Source organism: Eumetopias jubatus, unplaced genomic scaffold, assembly GCF_037043125.1.
Source record: "Eumetopias jubatus isolate StellerSeaLion01/CBP00866 unplaced genomic scaffold, mEumJub1_p1.0 scaffold_15, whole genome shotgun sequence".
Lineage (NCBI taxonomy): Eukaryota > Metazoa > Chordata > Mammalia > Carnivora > Otariidae > Eumetopias > Eumetopias jubatus.
Genome location: NW_028274821.1, coordinates 72,016,206 through 72,035,669, shown reverse-complemented (window position 1 = coordinate 72,035,669; position 19,464 = coordinate 72,016,206). Strand labels below are relative to the sequence as shown.

Genomic DNA, 19,464 nt, shown 5'->3' with positions numbered 1-19,464 from the left:
TACAGTGGGAGTTTCAATTAAGAGGTAGAGTAAAGAAAACTGAAAATACTCACTGAGCACGTGCACTTTAAGGAAGGTTTTATAATGAAATACTGTAAAGGGAGGCTTAGGCATGTAGAGCCAGCTATAACTGGTAGGAGAGCCATGGTATCTACCTTCCATGTGAGCAGAAGTTGCTAAGATGCCTGAAGAACCTTCCTCCACTAGACTTTGAGTTCTTATGCAGGCCCTTTAGAGTCATTAACTTGTCAAGTAGGCTCCTTAGACTGGGCTGAATTCAAGTGGTATGAAAGCTTTTCCTAGGATACCATATAGAATGCCCACTGGCATCTCTGTGCCAAGCTAGACCACAAGAATTTAAAGTGAACTTGACAACCAAGAATCTTTGGGGAAAGCCAACCAGTCTCTATAAAGCACACACACACACAAAATGCCCTTGAGAGTTTTCTTTGCCTCACCCAGCTGGCCATTGCCCTGTGACCTACAGAAATTAAAGATCATATCAAGAAAGTCACCATGCTTTTCCTTTTTCTCCTTTCTTTTTTTCATGAACAATTTAGTCCAAAAGCCATTGGGGAGGGGCTCAACAAGATGGTGTCTGCAGTGGGGATGGGAGGAGTCACAGTGACCCAGAGTGGTGTGCTGGAGCCACAGCAGGGTGGGGAAGTGTGGTGATCTAGCACATGGTACTGGAGCCCAAGATGGGTAAGGAAAATAGGAGATTAGTTACATAAGGTGAGGAAGGGATTGATCAAATAATAAATACATTGAAGGTAGTAGGAACCAGGTATTTTGTTGTCAAGAAGGAGGTTACAAATATGGAGAGAATATGAACCCTGTGGTATTAGATTAGAATTAAAGGTATCAAGGTAAGCTCATGGTTTTCAAGATAGGTAGGTAGGTAGGTGGATAGATAGACAGACAGATGGAATCTGTGTATATTCTCTAATTCTGTTTGTTGAGAGTGCCTGGGAGCAGTGATGATCCAATAACAATGAGCACACCAAGCTCCCAGATTTTGGTTTCTAAATTCCATTCTCCACTAAAAGGAATTAGTGCTCTTTGAAGAAATGGCTGATTTCAGGGTTAGGAAAGTATGAGATGAGACTGGAACATTTTGTGGTGTCAGGAAGTGAGGACATGCCCAGAGAATAATGAGGACATGTCAAAAGGATGCCAAAGTTAGCTTGAAAGGTCTCCCATAAGCTATATCTAAACAAATTAAGAATAAAAATAATAGAAATGGATTCTAACCCACTGAATACAATAGGAATCCACAAGACCACACTGACATAAATAGATAAATGAATAAAGTTTGATGAGGAATGGGATAAAGATTACATAGTACCAAAGTAACTCCCCAGAGAATATTTATTACTTACAAAGGACACAGTAATTTTACTGTAGAAGCCTGTCAGACACTCCCTCAAACAAGTGATCATAATTAATATCATGTGAAAAAAGTCAGTATCTGTCCCTGTAAGGGACACCTGATTGGATATAGTGAGAAGAATATAGCATCATTTTTGTGGTATTCCTACCAAAGATGCATAGCCTAAATGTACTCATGTGAAAGCATAGACAAACCCAAACTGAGGGACATTCCGCAAAATTGGGCATGATGGAGCATCATGTTGGCAATTTACTCTCAAATAGTTCAGAGTAAAAGATGTTTGTACTATACCTGGGAACTTTTCTTTAGGTTGGGATTATTTCAAATCTAAGTATTTATAATCAAAAGAGTTACCCTGAGTCACTGTAGATTTGATGGAAGCCAAGTGTCAAGATGGGATTAAGATCTGGGTAAACCAAGTCAAATGCCAGCAATTATATATTAGGATAATGCTTTTTAGGTAGTCTCCAGTGAAAGAAGTTTTCCCCTCAGTCTGTCATGAACCAATACTTTTAAAGAACACAAAATTCCGCACTTGGATTTGAGGACAATATCAAACTGCAACAAGAACTATCAAATGCTTGCTCTCAACGTCTGTACTGATTCTCAGTGTGGACCTGGAACAAACAGTCCACAGACTAGCCCAGACCACACTTCGAGCAGCACTTCTCCACATTAGGATGTGTGGCGCTCCGACTGCCATCATATCCAAATGGGAAATGAAGACGACTGGTCCCACTGTTAATCCATAATGGTAGCAGCATTAATTACCACCATAATTAACATCAACCATTTATACAAAGCATTCAAGAAAGGAACTGCCCAGGCAATGGGAAGGGACTAAAGACCTGCCTTTATATAGAGTAACTCAATTTCTCCAAATGTGTCATAGGACAAGAATGAATGAGACCACCCCTGATTCCAAAGCAATTGCATTGTGATGACTAAAAGGAAGACAAATCCAATCATACAGAAGAGGGACAAAAACATCTTCTACCGATCAATCTGCACCAGGTCATGACTGCAATTGTTAGAAAGGGACCTCACATTTAGAAGGGGTTAGCAGAGCACATCCCCCAAATCAGATGGGTTTGATTTAACCACAGATACTAAGGGTCCAAGCCGGTCCACACGTAGGCTCACTCTGCCAGGGTCCATGCCACACACGGCCCCTCCCTCAGACAGAGGCAGCCCTTTCAAATAGAAGAGAATAATTCTCTACTAAAGCAAACCCAGAGCAGAACAACGAGGAAGAAGCAATTGTACCCTCAGGGAAACGGCACACCATCCAGGCCCAGGGTTCTTCTACGGGACATTCGGGCTTCAGTTGCCTGTCCCTGGATGGACGCGAAAACCCTCGTGTCAGTGCTCCGCCCCCCGCCCCCCCACCCCGCCCCGCCACTAATCCTAGCCACACAGAGGAGGCTCCACAAAGACTCAGGTAAGCTGGAGTCACCCTTTCTCTCCACAGCATCTGTCTCTGGCGCGCGCTTGGCTTACCTGGCGCCGTTTTGTAGCATGATGTTCGGGAGGGCAGCAACGGGGCGTTCTTTGCCCTGGGGCTCTGGGTACTCTGCAAGACCTGTCTCTGCCTCTTCAGCTCCTCTTCCCTTTCCTGGGCTGCTCGGATCTCTTCCTCGATCATGGACAAAGTCCGCTGCTTCCTGGACCTCAGCTTGAAGGGCCCAACCATCACATCGGACTCCTGAGTGGCCAGGAGCGAGGCTGTGCTTCTCAGCTCAGCTGCCTCCGAGTACTTGCTGAAATAGCTCCCTTCCGGTCTGGTCTCCTCCATGTTTACCGGGCCACTGGGCAGCACTGCGGGTGGCGGCTGGGAGGGCCCCCTTTCCCTGAGTGCCCTGTCTTCGTCAGGCAGAATCTTTGGTAACACCTCCCTTTTCTCCTGAACAGGAGAGGACACCTGGGGTGGCTCAAACGTGCTCTGAGGCTTCTCTGAGCCGGGAGCCCCAGTTCCGGCTTCCTCTAGAGTTGCTCCAGGTCCCTGCTGCTCTATCCCACCCTGGCTGGTTTCGGACACTGCTCTATCCACTTGCTCGGCTATGGCTTGTTGAATGGCATTCTGCACCAGGAGACCAGCCTGATATTCCAAGGGGTCGTCAACCGAGGGCGAGTCTCCCAGTGTGGACGAAGGGGAATAGAAACCGTGATCACTAAATGACTTGGAGACGCCTTCTCCCCGGCCCTCGGAAGGGTTGTCAGTTTGTGGAGTCTGGGGCAGAGAAAAATCGGCCAGTGAGTTTTCCTGGAGGGCGTTGGTGGTCTCATTGGATGCCCCGCTGTCACTGATGTTGTCCATGCTAAAATCATTGGACAGGGTCTCCAGGACAGTGGTATCCTGGGACCTCACTGACAATTCATCCAAACCAGAGTCAAGCTCCTCTTGGGTCAGAGAGACATTGACTGACTTGGAAAACTGATCCAAGATCCCAGGGTCGTCATCCTTGACCACAGTGAGGACGGCCCGGGCACTGGTAAACTCCCCGTCCTCCGCCCACAGTTTGGATAAGGGCCCGCGTTTGGAAGGCTCACTGTAGGGCCCTTCCTTCCCCTGAGGCGCTGTGCTACCCTGGCTTCCCCCCGAAGACTGGCTCTCCAGGGCACAGCTCGCTTTCTGCCCCTTGGCTGCCGATGCACCCCCGTCTTCTGGAGGCCCCCCGATGGAAGCTGGTCTCGAGATGGTCGGTGGCTTGTCTGAGTTGATTGACCCTAGAGGCCTGTAAAAGGGCTTGATAGAGAAGAGCCTGGGTGTACTCTGGCCCTTGGCCACTGTTGGCCCGGAACTCTCCATGAGCTGGAACTGTTTGCGCGCTGCGGAGAAGTCTATCTGCTCGGTGACGATGTCCTCCTTTGCGTGCTCGCTCGGGGCGGCAGAGGCCGCGCACAGCTGCGCGGGGAGGGGCTGCCGTGGCGTCGGCCCCGGCTCCCGCTGCGCTCTTCTCTCCTTGCGCTCCTTGTATTTCTTGTGCGACTCCAGAGGCTCCTCGTCCAGCTGCTCCTCTGTGGTTTTGGCCTGGGGAGGATTCCACCATTTTGCCGCAATGCCAGGATTCTTTTTCACCGCCTGACTCCGGATGAGCTCTCTCCTTTCCTTTTCCAGCTCCAGCATCTCTTCCGAAGGCCTCACTTTCCTGACACAGTACTGTTCCTTCTCATTCTCGTCGTCCTCAAAGAGCTTGGAGGGCTTCTTGTCCTCGTGGAAGGCACGCAGCTCAAACTTGGCCGCCTTCTTCAGCGTGGTCAGCGTGAGCTCCCCATCGCGGCCCGAGCACCGCGAGCTGGTGGAGGAGCTGGGGCTCGCGGGGGCCTGCAGGCTGTCCCCCAGCAGATCTCGGGGCTGGGCGGGGGAGTGGCCATTGGCTTTTTCGCCCTCTGCCATGGCGTCAGAGTAGCTGGTACTGAGCTCAGTGTGAGGAGGGGCCTGTCTATCAGCTGCCCTTTCCGGGGGGTCCGGCTGGACCGCAGCGTGGCCTGGTGGGCTTGGGCCACCCCCCACGATGGCTGCGCCCGGCTCCGGGGACGATGTACCGTTGTAAGTTACGTCCACAGCAGAATCACAGCAGCTGGCCTCCAGCACCTCGTCTAGATAGCGGATCTCTCTGGCCACATCCTTATCCAGAGCTTCATGGTGATCACCGAGGGGGCCATTGTGGGGGGGTGAGTAGAAAGGGGAGGAGTGGTCCATGGAATGTGGGGTACAGGTGATTCCGGGAACACTTTTACATTCCGCAACAGAGACCTCAATTTCCATGTTTTTGTGATCTGGGGGAAGGGAGCTGGTTGCAGGCTCCAAGGGGTTGGCACTGCAGTTGTCTCGCTGGTTTTTTAGCCGGATATCATCCTCAGAAAGCTGGGGAGGCTTCTGGAATAAAGAGACAACCAAAGTCAGAGTTAGATACTAAATCTCTTATGGAGGTGAACCCTGAGAAATTAGCTGGTAACTCACTGGAAGGAAAACTGAAACAATGACAAGTTCTTCGGAACTGAGATTTCCCTTCTGGTAACTCTTCACGTATTCATTTTGCTGTGGTGATTCGTACCCAAACCTCTCCCATGTTTCAGATTCTGCTTTGTTTACTGGGTGTCTAGAGAACTTTCCATAAATGCTAATCCCATTTTTAAATTTCAATGTAAATTAAGATTCAGATCATTTGAAGACACTGTTCAAATATCTTCTAAAGTAGAAGAGATTATATAGCAATTATACCAGAATTACTACTACTATTGCAGAAATGTAATAGGACTATTTGTGTGTCCCCAACTATAATAAGATGGTCCCTTTGCATGAGCAATTCTTCTTGAAAACATGATTCTCCGCCAGATGTAATGCAGTTATTCTGGAGACTTGAAACTTCTTGGAAAATTTTTCCAAAATAAAATACTGGAAAACAGTAGATTCCTTCCAAGGCCCCTTAACAGCTACAGTGCTGCATCGCTATGGCTCTTAATTCAGCATGTGCATTATAAACACCATAACCAAAGCCACTGACTGCACAGTTCTGTTCTTTGGGACTACATCAGAACAATACTCCTTAGGTTAAGGAGTGTTGCTTTGAAAAGTTAGTGACCAGTGGCTCCTCTCCGGTTCCTAAAATGCTCTCTATGTGATAGTTCCCGTCTTATTGTTGAAAAAGAAAAACCACATCTTCTTAATGTTTTGAAATAAATCCTACTTTCCCACCAATTACCAATCCCATGTAATTTTGTTATTTGGCATTAGTAAAATTAATTTTCAAATTCTAAGATGATCTCTTTTTTCATACCCAAGGACTCTGGTTTATCTCAGATAATTCAGTGGTAAATTGTGAAGTTTAGGGGCACCTGGGTGGCTCAGTTGTTAAGCGTCTGCCTTCGGCTTGGGTCGTGATCCCAGGGTCCTGAGATCGAGCCCCGCATCGGGCTTCCTGCTCTGCGGGAAGCCTGCTTCTTCCTCTCCCACTCCCCCTGCTTGTGTTCCCCCTCTCGCTGTCTCTCTCTCTCTGTCAAAAAATAAATAAAACCTTTGAAAAAAAATTGTGAGGTTAATTAGTGAGTGTTCCTCAAGGATTTCACAGACACCTTGGTCAAGTTTGTCTTCCTCTCGCAAGTCCATAGTGTGCTTCGTATTATTGACATACTTCCATGGAAAACTGCAAGATGGCATTGTTTTCATTTGTGTCCATAGTAAAGGATTTTAAAATCTTAGAACATAATGTTAAAACACCACCTTAGGATGATTCTCAGGGGATTCATTTCAGAATCCCTCCAAGGAAGGTGCATAATTACGGATTTGTTCATGTGACCTAGAACAACATGGGAATGCACCCTATGTGCTCTGCACTGCTGTCAGAATGCTGAAAAATCCTCATGGTTATCCATGAACTAGAAGGTTCTCCATGAACTGGAGGTTTCCTTCACTCTGCATTGTTTACATTCCCCTCTAGACTTAATCCAATCAGGTAGTATATGTTCCTTCTTCAGTCATAGGCAACAATAACAACTATTCCTTTTTCAGCACCTGGTCTTGGATGACCTTCCAGTCTAGCTCTGGTCTTTGTCCAAGTCTGGTGCTTTTTTTTTTTTTTAAAGATTTTATTTATTTATTTGACTTTTAATACCATTAATATTTATAACACTAATATCTTTATTTTTTTACCATCATTAACTAGTGTTCTTTTATCTTTAGAATGAACTCTAGAGGCATGTCAAAGACGTTTTTACTGCCTTTTAAAAACATTAACTAGACTTCCTTTTGGTAAGGCAATTACCAGTGACTTCCAGGTCATTAAGAATTACAGAAAATTCGAAAGCCTGAAACTTACAGGCTGCCATTCAATTTCAAATAAACCTAGGTCAAAATTAGCCCACTCCATGGAAAGCTATTACTGGAATAAACAGACCAACAAAAAGAGATACAAGGCACTGCTACCCTGAGAGTCAGATTATCTGTGACCCTCCCACCCTGGCTTCATTTGGCCAATGACTTACTGCTAACATTCTTTAGGGGAATAAGTAGAGCTTTTCTTATATCCTTTTTGGTTTGGGGAAAAAAGGTAAGAAAATGGTAGGAAGCTGTTGGAAGTGAATTATGGTTGAAAATCACTGCCCTCCTGAAACAAAATACTTCAGTTCACATAAGAGGAAAGAGGGCAATGTAACAGTAAAGGAAGCTAAAAGGCAAATAATTAATTCTATACTTCATTTAGTCATTCATCCATTCATTAAACACGCAGGAAGCTTGTTTTGTAGGGTGATAATGAGATTAGCAGCAACCATAAGTTCCAGGAGACAACACTTTTTTTCTTAACAAAAATTGGACTTCCTAGGAAGCCGTAAGTCTATTTTGGAGTTTATTTACTCTAGTCAGGAGGATGAAAAACTTGCCTACAGTGATCTCCTGTTGCTAATCACAGAGACAGGAGGTCCTGAGTCTACCTCCACAGCACGGCCCATGAGCGCCTTGTCTCTTTCTCTGGGGTGCTTCAGGTCAAGTGTTGGGCGATGGACAAGCAGATGCCCTATCAGCCTTTTTTCTCTTTTAGGACTTAAAAATTCTACCAAGTCTTTCCAAGGCATATTTTCTGAAGTAGCAAGTGTTCCAAATCAAAAATTTAAAAGTCTGAGAACAGCATCTGACAATACATTTTTGCCATGTCCAAAAAAAACTACCATTAGCTCTTTGAGTCAGATATGAGTCTCATTCCTTGAATGCCTTCTATGTGTCAAACCGAGATTTTAAAAATGCTAATTATTGGATAAAAGTCAGAGTTTGGAGTCCCAGTGTAATTTGAGACGATTCCGTTCCAATACATTTGTTTAAAAAATCGAGAAACTGGAGGGTGTAAACAGGAAACGGCTCTCTCTGCTTCCTGTTACTTACAAGGGGGCTCCTCCCACTTCTTTCCACAAATTCAGGACATTTTTCTTGATACTCCCATCCATCTACTTCAGGGAGTAGCAGCTCTATACTCTAATCAGGGTAGAAGTAATGAAAGAGATAACGGTGCATTTCTGATTCACCATCATGCATCAGAGGTCCTGAGTTTTTGTAAACAAAGTTAGGCAACAATTGTAACAAAAGAGCAAATTCCTGAGTTCTGTTCTCAACAGGATGAATTTACCTTCCTGCAAGACAGCCTGATGCAATCAAAACCACCAGTAAGTACACCAGGTAAATGGAAGTGGGCTGGAAAGTCCACAGCATGGATTTGGCAGGAATCTGGGCTTGGTGTCATTAAATGATGTTTTGCTTAAACCAACTAATGCTCATTGCTCCCTTTGAAGATTAGAAAGACTAGAATTTTCTCCATGCTTCAGATAAGATGAACCTGATTCCTGATTCAGATAAAATGCACATTCATTAAATGAACTGGAAAGTCCTTTCTGAAATAAACCATGCCCCAATGCAAAAAAAAAAAAAAAAAAAAAAGTTACAAATGAACCATCAGTGTTGCCTGGCTGGCTCAGTATGTAGAGCATACGACTCTTGATCTTGGGGCCTGGGGTCCTGAGTTCAAGCCCCACATTGGGTGTAGAGCTTACTTAAAAGAAAAAAACAAAAAACCCCACCAAACTGGATTTTGAAAGGGTGCTAAGAGACCCAAGGGAAATCCTTGGATTCCCCCTGCTAACCCTCCAGGTGGAGCCCTAACAGCATGACACATATTACCTGCCAACCTACCGGCTTCCTGCAATAGCTAATAGCCCGTCAGGATGTCTACTATTTACTTTAAAATATGTGGACAGAGACAATATAATACGGCTGTGTGTGTCTGAATTAGTTTAAATTCTGTTCAGGGGCAGATAGCAGTCCTAACTGGGAATATACACTCCAAGAGTGGTCAACCAGGATCTAATCAGAAATTCCAGGCTCTGTAGGTGGCTTCCTTCCTGGGTCAGTGAGCGCTCTTTAACTCCCATGGCCCCCTGAGGCTTTGCTAATTGGCATAATTAAGGTGAGAAATGGGTTTTCATCAGTGAAATTAGTGGCTTGTCAATTAGCATAATAAACGTGAGAAATCAGTGAAATTGGTGGTGTTCAAATTTGCGGATTAGAGATGTTCTCTGGCCTTTCCTGAATAGGATTTAGGACAGAGTGAGCACCATGGCTTGTATACCCTTAGGGATGGTGCTTGGAGCCTGAAAACCAAACAGCCCTTTCCGCAGCCTTTGATTCACAGGACTTTGGTTGTTAAACAACTACTATACAGTAAGGGAATCCTGCCTTTTTAAAACTGCCACATCTATCTTCACGCAAAGTGAGGTTGGGAGCATCTAGAATCTTCCGGAGCTGAGGTTTCTTTGAAGTGAAAGACAGTAGGTTTTATGTCTACTTTTACAAAGGTTTATTTAATAAATATCTGTATGAGGGCCAGAACTTGGTCCAAGACCTGCTTTTATTATAACCTGGTAGCCAGGTTGTGTCTCAAGCTGCCACTATTTACAAAAATGTGTTTAATAGTTATGCAAAGCAAATTATACGGGTTAATTTACAACAAGGGGGCCCGTGTCTCCTGCGAAAGTTCTGCCAGACCCTATGCAAGACAATCATGGGACTCTTCTTGGAATAATAGAACTCCTTTGTAAGCAGGACTCATACCAAGATCTTTCAAATCTGTTTTAGGAATTCGATTAGATAAAAGTACTACATAGTGCGGTGTGAGTGGCTCAGTCAGTTAATCATCCACTTGATTTCAGCTCAGGTCATGATCTCAGGGCTGTGAGATCAAGCCTGTGTCGGGCTCCATGCTTGGCAGGGAGTCTGCTTGAGATTCTCTCTCTCCCTCTGCCCACCCCCCACCTCGTGTGTGTGTGTGTGTGTGTGTGTGTGTGTGTGTGTGTGTGTGCGCGCACGCGTGCGCTCTCTCTCTCTCTCTCAAATAATGTTTTTAAAAAGTACCATGTAAACTGCAAAGTGTTTAATGCAAATGTTCCTTATTATTAAGCTATTTTACACTGAAGTGTAAATGACCAATATTAAATTCTCTCTGGGAGCTGGTTGACTTTCTTGGAGGAGGAGTTGGGGGGGTGATGATGAAGCTTTGATTTTGAGAGGAAATCAACATGAGGCATTTAGAGGGGAAAGGCCCAGCAAGGCTAAAATTCAGACCTAACCTCCCTAATCTTTTCCTACCCCAGGTCCTCAAAAGTTAATTTTAGCTGAAGCTGAGCACAACTGGAAGATGCATTTGCTGCTGCAATAAACAGAGTAAATGCATAAAATAATTGTCTCCTGTCTCTAAAAGTCAAAATCTGAGGATGCAGTTGAATGGACAGTCAAGAACCACACCCCCTTTCACTGCAGACACACTGTGTTCACAATGCATATTCATACATGCTCCCAGCTGATACTGGTAACAGGGCCCTTTGGCGTGCCAGAAAGGCAGAGTTTTCTACTTTCGTTTTAGAACTTTAGAACGTGAGGTTTAGAGAAACTGATTTTTCCCAAGATCACCTGACTAGGAAGTGGCACAGCCAGGATTTGAAGGCCAGTTCTTCAAATTCTCTCCCCATACCTCAAAAAGTATTCTCAGTGACAGCAGGCTTCCAAAATGCCTAGGGATAGGTTAAGAAAGGTGGATAGTTTTTATTAAAGAGTATTTACTTGGCTTTCTGGTCGACATTTTGCACACTTGTATCTCTAGAAGTGATGTGAGACTCATAATTTGGCTCTAGAAGTCAGAGACCCCTCTCCCATCTTTATCCAGAACAGAACAGAGACAGACTTCCTGGAGACTGAGTTTTTCGCTTCCTACCTTCTGCTCTACCCATAGGGCCCTCCAGTTAGAAATGAGGGTACTGACTTCCTGCTCAGTCTGGGAATTTTACCTTTCGAGCTGGCTGGCCTCTGAAGGAGAGTCCTCTGCTTCCTCCAGCAACAATCCAGGGGCAAAAGATTAAGATCTCACATCCCAGGCATTGCAATGGACACCACACATTAAAGGTGCAACTCCTTCCCAACAGCACAGGTGAGATACTAGAAGACTGTTTTTAATTTGCACAGAAAACACATCAGGGTCCTGACTCCTGCTCCGCTGGGTGATGGATGGCAGTGTGCTCTTTCTTCCCACGGTACCTGGGTCAGTGGCTGGGCGCATGGTGAGCAGAAAGAACTTGCAAGAGGTACATTTTCCTTTGCAGATCTGTCTGGGCCCAGGGGGACACCGGGAAGGTATCCTTTTTTACAAGGGCAAGCAAGAAGCTGAAGCTTCCACTCCGCTTTCAAGGCTGGTTGTGTTCACAGCTTCCCCACCACCCTCAGGCTGTTACCTCTTGACACCCCGCCTGTTACCAGTGTGACCTCCCGGGCTCCTAGCCTAAATGCACAGTGTGACCCAAATCACTCACACCTCAGGTGCCCGCTGCACCACTAGCTTTCTACTCTGAATAACCCAGCTTACTTCCTACAAAGGCCATGATAGTCAAATTAGAAACACTCTTCCCCAGATACTAGGTGACCTGATCCTTTAATCCAGTTATTTTTAAGTCCCACCAAAAATACAAACTCAATTCTTGGCCTAGGAACAGAGGCGTGGCTATAAAATAAACTTCCGCATAGCTGTGCAACCAGAGAGCATCTCCGTTTTCCCTTCTTACCCTCTCTCTCTCTCTCGCCTAAGTCGAGTTCTGATTACACAGGACACGACCGCTGTCACAGCAGAGCACTGGTTCTGTGGTCTGTGTGGTAGAACCATCTAGAATGCTTCTTACAGGACTCCACTTCCTGGCTGTAGTTTCTGTCACAAAGGTCAATGGAAGGAGGGGGTGCTTCCCGGGCAAGGGAGCCTGCCAAGACACCTGCAAGGTGCCCACATGAGTCTCCTGAACTTGATCAGACTTGGAGGCACTGGGGTGGAGCTATGGGCTGGAGATCTGGGGCAGAGGGACTCCCCAGGCTGAGGGAACCCCAGTGGTGTGGGAGGGGAGCCCAGGGGCCGAGGGAGGTCAAAGTGCAAGGATAAGCATGCCCTGAGTACCTAGAGAGTGGCAAGCCCTGGGCCGGGGCCACGGGGTGGGGTGGGGGCTCCCTGCGCTCGGAGGTGGCCCCTACTCAACTGCAAGGAGTGCACGGCCTTGGAGGGAGAGAGTTCCAGTTCAAAAGCAAAAAGCACCAGGCAGAGGAAGTGCTAAGTGGAAAGAAAATCCCAGCCCCGTTCAACAGCACAAACTGGGCTGGCTAGAAAGAGTTTGTGGAGAAAGCTGAGAGCACCTGAGTTCCTCAGCTGCCGGCCTGCAGCGCCTCGGGCCCTCCGTGCTGAAGATGGCAGGCTCGGGGCTGGCCAGAGAAAGTACGGGGACTCTGGGTGGGCCCCTTCTACCCACCGCTGTGAGGGAACAGAGAATGGGAATGTCTGAGGACGCCTTGCTTCCTTCCTTGGTTTGGCTTCAGGCCTCTGGGCCAGGAAGCGGAGGGGAGAGGCCATCACCCTGGGCCACATTCCAGGCCCAGGCAGCCTTTCGTCTTCCGCCCCCTCGCAGAGCTCCTTCCGGCCTGGAGGACCAGGGGCCTGTGTCGATTGTGGGAAGCCAGAAGCCTCAGCACTCCCCAAGAAGGACCCCTTCCTGGTTGATGGAAACAGGCCAGACTTAAAGCCCCTAAGCTCTCCTGGGCAGTGGTAGGCTAATTAGAGCGGGCGGGCTCAGGGTTAATGCTGTGACCCCTGATAAAGGGAGCGAACACTCACAACGGCTCTCAGACCGCCTGCCATGACGCATTACAGCCAAATGCGACTGGGACAGCTCTAAAAAGATGTTCCTGCTCCCGCAGGCCCAGCCTTTCTTTCTGAGAACTGCCAAGGCATCACCACTAAGCTATTCTCTCTGGCTTAGGGTACAGATACAGGCTTGAAGAGATGAAAATACTCTGGAAACTCCCTTCGTTGGGGACAAAGGATGTCTTGGCTCATGCTTCTGTTCAAGGAAAGTGGTCCATTTATAACATAATGGAGTCTCTCCAGGACCACAGCCTGCCCTATTAATAGCATCCCCTTCACCCAGCCGCAAAGTCACCGACCGGCTCAGATGTCAGGCTACACATCTGGAAAATGTCAAGGTGTTGTTTGATTAACACATTTATAACTTGGGCTTTCCATGAAAGCAACTGAAGATGGGGGGGGTGGGATGCAGCAGGCAGGGGGGTTGGAGGGAGGGAGGAAGCCGTTTCCTTTTCTATAGCCACTGGTGAAAGGCTTGCTTCTTTCAGCTGCGTAGAGATCCCCTCCCTACAGGAGTGACTGAGAATGGTAGGGGAGGCTTCAGGATTGCTCCTAACTCAGGAGAGAGGCTTCCTTTCTGCTCCAAGAAGGTCAAGGCTCACTTCCTCCTCAATGCAACAAACTCCATGCTCTGTCAAGGAGTCCTCACATGCTCTTCTCCCCAAAAGCCTTTTTCACCAGGAGGTGATTTTTACAGGGCAGTCCCCACCTCCAGAATAAACCAAGATCAAGGCCCCAGAGGGAACTGGCTGCTCTGGCAGGCAGAAATTTCTAGGGTAACTAATTCTGCTGAAAGCAAACACAGGGCTAGCTTTAGTTCTTTATAACTCAGCTGTGTCCCTCTTGGTTTTAAAATAGTTCAGGATCTTGGGTTCTTGCCTGGCCAACCACTAATGGCAGAGAGCAAAAGCTGAGCACCACTGTGGACCCAGCACAAATCCACAATGTTGAGGCCGAGAGCCAGGAGCAAAGAAGAAACAGTGCCAGATGCTTCTGAGATTAACCCCTTGTCCACAGATCACACTCTACGTAGGAACAGAGCTGACGAGCTCCTCTTCCCACCCCCCTGGCTCCTACAGGGGACGGGCACACATTCCCATGAGACCCCAAGTCACTCCACGAATGTGGCGGGGCCCACAGCACGGCCTCATTAGGGACTAACTAAATACAAGGCAATCACTAGAAAACCAGCTACCAGAATCACTGGGTCACTTGTTTCTGTTCTGGACGAGGACAGACACACGCGCGCGTGCAGACACATGCATGCCCCGTCTTCACGGCCTCATCTGCCACAGAGGACTTGTGAATCTTGGCGTGCACTGCATGGCTGGGGCTGCGCTTCCCCTTGCCCTCTAACTTGAAAGCCGGGAGTCTGATGAGGTTTCAAAGAGAAGTCGCCACTCAAAGCTCAGCTGCCCCCTCTCCCTCACTCCGGCAGGAAAGGACTCTAGAGCTCGGCCTTGCTCGGTCCCCACTCCGAGGCCCCCTCCACCAAGACTGGCCTGGGAAAGGAACCCACTCCTTTCAGATTAGAAGGGAAAGGACAGTCAGAGAGGTCAGCAGACCCGGCTTACCCTGCCCACAGTGTATGTCTCAAACGTCCCCAGTCAGAACTGCCTCTTTTGCCAGACAGATTCCTGCGCACTGGCTCAAGTTGGACAAATTCCTTCCGAGCCTCCTGACTGAAGACTATGATGTCACAGCTGCCCCTCCCTCTGCTCCCTAAAAGGCCATTCACACAAAGAAGGACTTTAATCTCCTTCAAAGAGGCCCAGCCCCTCCCTAGTGGCCCAGCCTGGAGGGCAAGGGCCGTCCACAGGGAGCTCGGCCCACCAGGTGCTCAGAGAGGGCCTGGGCTTGGGGCTCCACAGTGGTTGATAGGAACCAGTTACCACTGCCTCCATGGAAAGTCACGGATGGGCCTTGGGCAAGCAGGGAATTAATAATATCCTGGTGATGCTGAGGTAGCAAAACATCTGAAAGATCCCGAAGATCCCGTAAAATGGTCGAGATAGATCTAACAGATCTATGGGCATGTGTGTCTATGAAGTAATAAGTGCTCACCATTGAAAACTTGGAAAATAAAAATCATTCCTCTTCCTTCCACACAGAGGAAAACAGTTCCTATTTTATTGCATTCCACTTAGTCTCCTTTGTAGAAATATGTATTTAATAGTGTGGAGACCAGACAGTACATGCAGTTTTGTAGCCAACATTTTTTAACTTCGTATTATCTCACAAACACTTTCTATGTCCTCTAACGGTCTTTGAAAGATATAGTTTAAAGCGTTACATGATGTCTCACGCTGAAGTGGGACAGAGGAATCTGAAGTCTGGGATGAGTGCTGTAACTTCAGGGAATGTCCAGGGGAAGTGGCCCCACTTTCTCAGAGCTCACCACTATCCTCTGCCACCAAAGAACAGCAACAACCAAGAAAACAGATCCCTAGGTGCCTTGGGTAGACACGAGTGTCACAAACATCCCCCACTCTTGGCCACAGAATCAGACCCCCAGCACTACCTGCTAAGGCTAACGAGGGAATTGATGTAGGTCAGCCTGCCCAGGTATATTCAGAGTAGCCCCCAACACTGCCCCCTGGTTCCACCCACCTGGCCAACTTTGGGTTGACCTAGAAAAAACTAGGCATAACTCAGGGTCCGGCTGACTAAGTTGGAATTCAGGTCCCCACAGGGCCATGAAGAACTCATTCTGGAGAAGACAGAGAGAATGGGTATTTACAGTACACAGGGAGAGGAGGGGAAATGCCCGGCATGGTCCCACACAGCCAGAAGTTCACGGTCAGTTTGGGAGCAGTTCCTCCTGGTGAAGCAGCTGAGCAGCCCAAAGTTGGTGGCAGGACTGCCCTGCAGTCTGCGGGTTGGCCAGCAAAGTTGACCTCCTGGGACCCTCCCGAGAATACAAGTCAAGGAAAGAATAATCGGAGTCGATAGAGCCCAGGCAGGCCCTTTTGAAAAGGAAGCTAAAGGTATACTATACTTGACAACTATTTCCAATATCTAAATGACATTTTTAATATTCTGACATTTATTTAGAAAAATCCAGGGTTTTCTCAAGGGCTAACTTGGTGATACCAAGTCACCAGGGAGTGCTACGGAAACTCTGAATTTATGTGCCCTTTGGAATAATTGGAATGTTCTGTAGTATAGCCAGAGGCATTTCAAGATGCTACTTAACAGTCTAAAGGAACATGAGGTGGGGAAATCACACACCAAAGGTGGCATTGCTCTGCTTGAGAGTGACAAATAGGGCCTTCCATGAAGAGATGTTTTCAAGCTGAGAGGCAAGAGTGGTACCTAGGACTTTCTACATAATCACACCAGCTCCCCTGCTTCTATGAGGAGGTATATATACACATACATACACACACATACACACACACACACACACACACACACACACATATATATATATATGTTTTAATCTTCCCTGTTCACAAAAGAGAAAACAATATGTGCTCTTAAAGTACTACTATCTAAGGGGCACCTGGCTGGCTTTGTCAGGGGAGCATGTGACTTTTGATCTTGGGGTTGGGAGTTGGAGCTCCACGTTGGATGTAGAGATTACCAAAAGTATAAATAAACAAACTTTAAAAAATAAATAAATAAACTAAAAAAGAAAAAATAAAGGTACTATTATTTAGGTAGTGGCTGGCTTTTTTTTTTTAAGATTTTATTTTTAAATAATCTCTGCATCCAACGTGGGGCTCAAACTTACAACCCCAAGACGAAGAGTCTCATACTCTACCAACTGAGCCAGCGAAGCGCCTCATAATTAGTAGGCATGTTTCTGACTGGAGTCTGAGAGGTTATAGTTCACTACACACACACACACACACACGCTCACTGTTATGGGTTGAAACCCAACTTCATATGTGTAAGTCCAAACATACAGTACCTCAAAATGTGACCTTATCTGGAGATAGGGTCTTAAAGAGGTAGTCAAGTTACATGGTCGTTAATCCAATACTAGTGCCCTTATAAAAAGAGACTTAGGTGCAGAGAAACACCTAGAAAAAAGACAGTGTGAAGATACAGGAGAGGACTGTGAGATAGTACATTTCTGTTGTTCAAGCCACCCAGTTTCTGGTACTTTGTTATGGCAGTTATGGCAACCCTAGGAAACGAATACACACACGTACACATGTATGTACACTCAGGCACTCACAATTGTGCACACACATGTGTACACTCATGCAGACACAGACAGACACACACAGACACACACAAACACCCCCCCTCCTTCTGGTTGCCAAAATAGGATGGAGTTTAGGAAAACTGGTTTATACTCAGAGTCAGAGGGCGAAATTAAACCAGCAAGGTCAATATAGGCGGCAAAATCATAGCCCGAGCCGCCCAGCCTTTGATTGCAGTGGCTCTCCCGTCAGGACTGAGCAGAGCTAAATCCAGTGTGCACGCCTCACCGCTGCTCACCCCTCCACCTCCCCTCAGCACAGCCTCAGAGCTTGGGGTGGTTTTCCTGAATTGAGGAAAATACATCGGACTGCCGGTTGAATTCTCCTGTTCAGTCTCTGTTCAGTCTCTTCTGTTCAGTCTCTGAGGGTGTCTGACTCTCGGGAAAATGAAGCCATTTTGAAATTTGGTCCTGGGTGGCTGGGAAGCAGAGGGCAATTTGCAAGCAGCCAGCACCTGGGGTCTAAAGGCAATGGATGCTCTTAAGCCCGCCATTCAGCAAGTATCTACTGCACACCTACTGGGTGCCAATCTGTGTCACACACCCTTACTTACATAGCTTCTCTATTCCTCCACCAAAAGCAAGGTAGAGTTTCTCACTCATTCCATAGAGGGGCAGGCCCCAGCCTGCGAAGCAGAGTCTTCCCTAGGGTGACACAGCTGGTCAAGAACAGAGATCTGGCTAGAATCCACGACTCCCACCCACAGAGTAGGGTTCTGCCCTGGATGCCACAGTAGGCAGCTCAGGAGGGAACCCAGGAAGTATGCACAGGATCAAAAGGGACAGCAAATGCAAGGCAGAAACAGGCGGTCTCTGAAACCATGCACCTACTGCTACGTGACTTTGGGAAAGCTGTATTTCTTTTCTGGGTCTCAGTCTTCTGGTCTGAGAAATGGGGCACCTAAACCAGGTGAACGCTCAAAATTCACTTCCTTTCTGCTCCTAATCTCTGTGGTTCTGTGATGCCAGGGTTAATCTTGGGCAAAAAGGAAGCGCTAGGTAGTTCTGAGCCAGTAACAGTGAGGGCAGAGCTGAGAGCAAGCTGGCAAAGGGGCACAGAGCCGAGAGCAAGCCGGCAAAGGGGCACAGGGCCAAGAGCGAGCCGGCAAATGGGAGCAGGGCCGAGAGCAAGCCGGCAAATGGGAGCAGGGCCGAGAGCAAGCCGGCAAATGGGAGCAGGGCCGAGAGCAAGCCTCAGCCTTTGAAACTGCTTGATACTTGTGCCAAGAGAGATTACAAGGATTCCCGGCTGGAACTCGGCTGTCTTAGACATTCCCCTTGTCGGAACTTCACTCCTTTGGCTGAAGGAGTTTATTCTGCTAAATGTAGCCATCCCATGCATATACCTTAGTGTGACAGAATGTTCCAAAGTAGATTTGCTGAGATCAGGAGGAACCAGATGGAAGCAGACAATGTGGAGAGAGGCTGGCTTTAGAAATGGTAAGACCCAGGCTGCTGCAAGGCATTGCAAAGCAGAGAGGAGGGGAGAGGTCGGCACTGGGAAAGCTCCCGCTACATGCTGCCCAGGACGGACGGGGGCTGGAGGTTTGCGGCTTTTCAAACTGCTCCAAGGTCCAATGCAAGGCACACACCGAAGGAAGCCTGGGTCTCGGCACTTCCAGATGTCCTTTCTAAATGGCCATGGCTGCCCTTTCCCCAACTACCATTCAGATAGGTCCTCCTCAAAGTCTCAGCTCCACACGACTTCATGCCTTAGCATGGAGCCAGTCTTTCAAGCCATTTGCACTTAAATGTGAATTTGATGGGAATAGTGACAATTTAAAAGTTACCCAAAGGAATCTCTAATTGGGGTTAAGTGTGAGAAATGAAGATATACCCATCCTTAATTTATTTAGGGAAAATTGTTGAGATGAGAACAGAACAGGGACTTTGCTTAGAAAGGCTTTAGGAGGGGCAAATGGGTGGCTCAGCCGGTTAAGCATCTGACTCTTGGTTTTGGCTCAGGTCATGATCTCAGGGTTGTGGGATCAAGCCCCACACTGGGCTCCATGCTCATCGGAATCTGCTTCAAATTCTCTCTCCCTCTGCCCATCTCCCACCACGGTGCGAGCATGTGTTCTCTCTAATAAAACAAAACAAAACAAAAAACAGACAAAGTCTTATCTACTTTATAGGTATTGCAGTAC

The 19,464-nt window shown here is 47.3% G+C and overlaps 1 protein-coding gene across 3 annotated transcripts in view; it reads right to left on the bottom strand.

Moving 5' to 3' along the window:
• Positions 1-19,464, bottom strand: part of LOC114213559 (PALM2-AKAP2 fusion protein) — a 106,154-nt gene that overhangs the window by 27,956 nt on the left and 58,734 nt on the right. For 2 of the 3 annotated variants that reach the window (XM_028108814.2, XM_088018883.1), the window contains one exon: positions 2,894-5,273. In XM_028108814.2, coding sequence (XP_027964615.1) covers positions 2,894-5,162 — 2,269 coding nt within the window. In that variant the 5' untranslated portion in view covers positions 5,163-5,273. Of the gene's footprint in view, positions 1-2,893; positions 5,274-19,464 lie in introns of those variants that run through there. The other variant, XM_028108813.2, reaches the window with a different exon arrangement.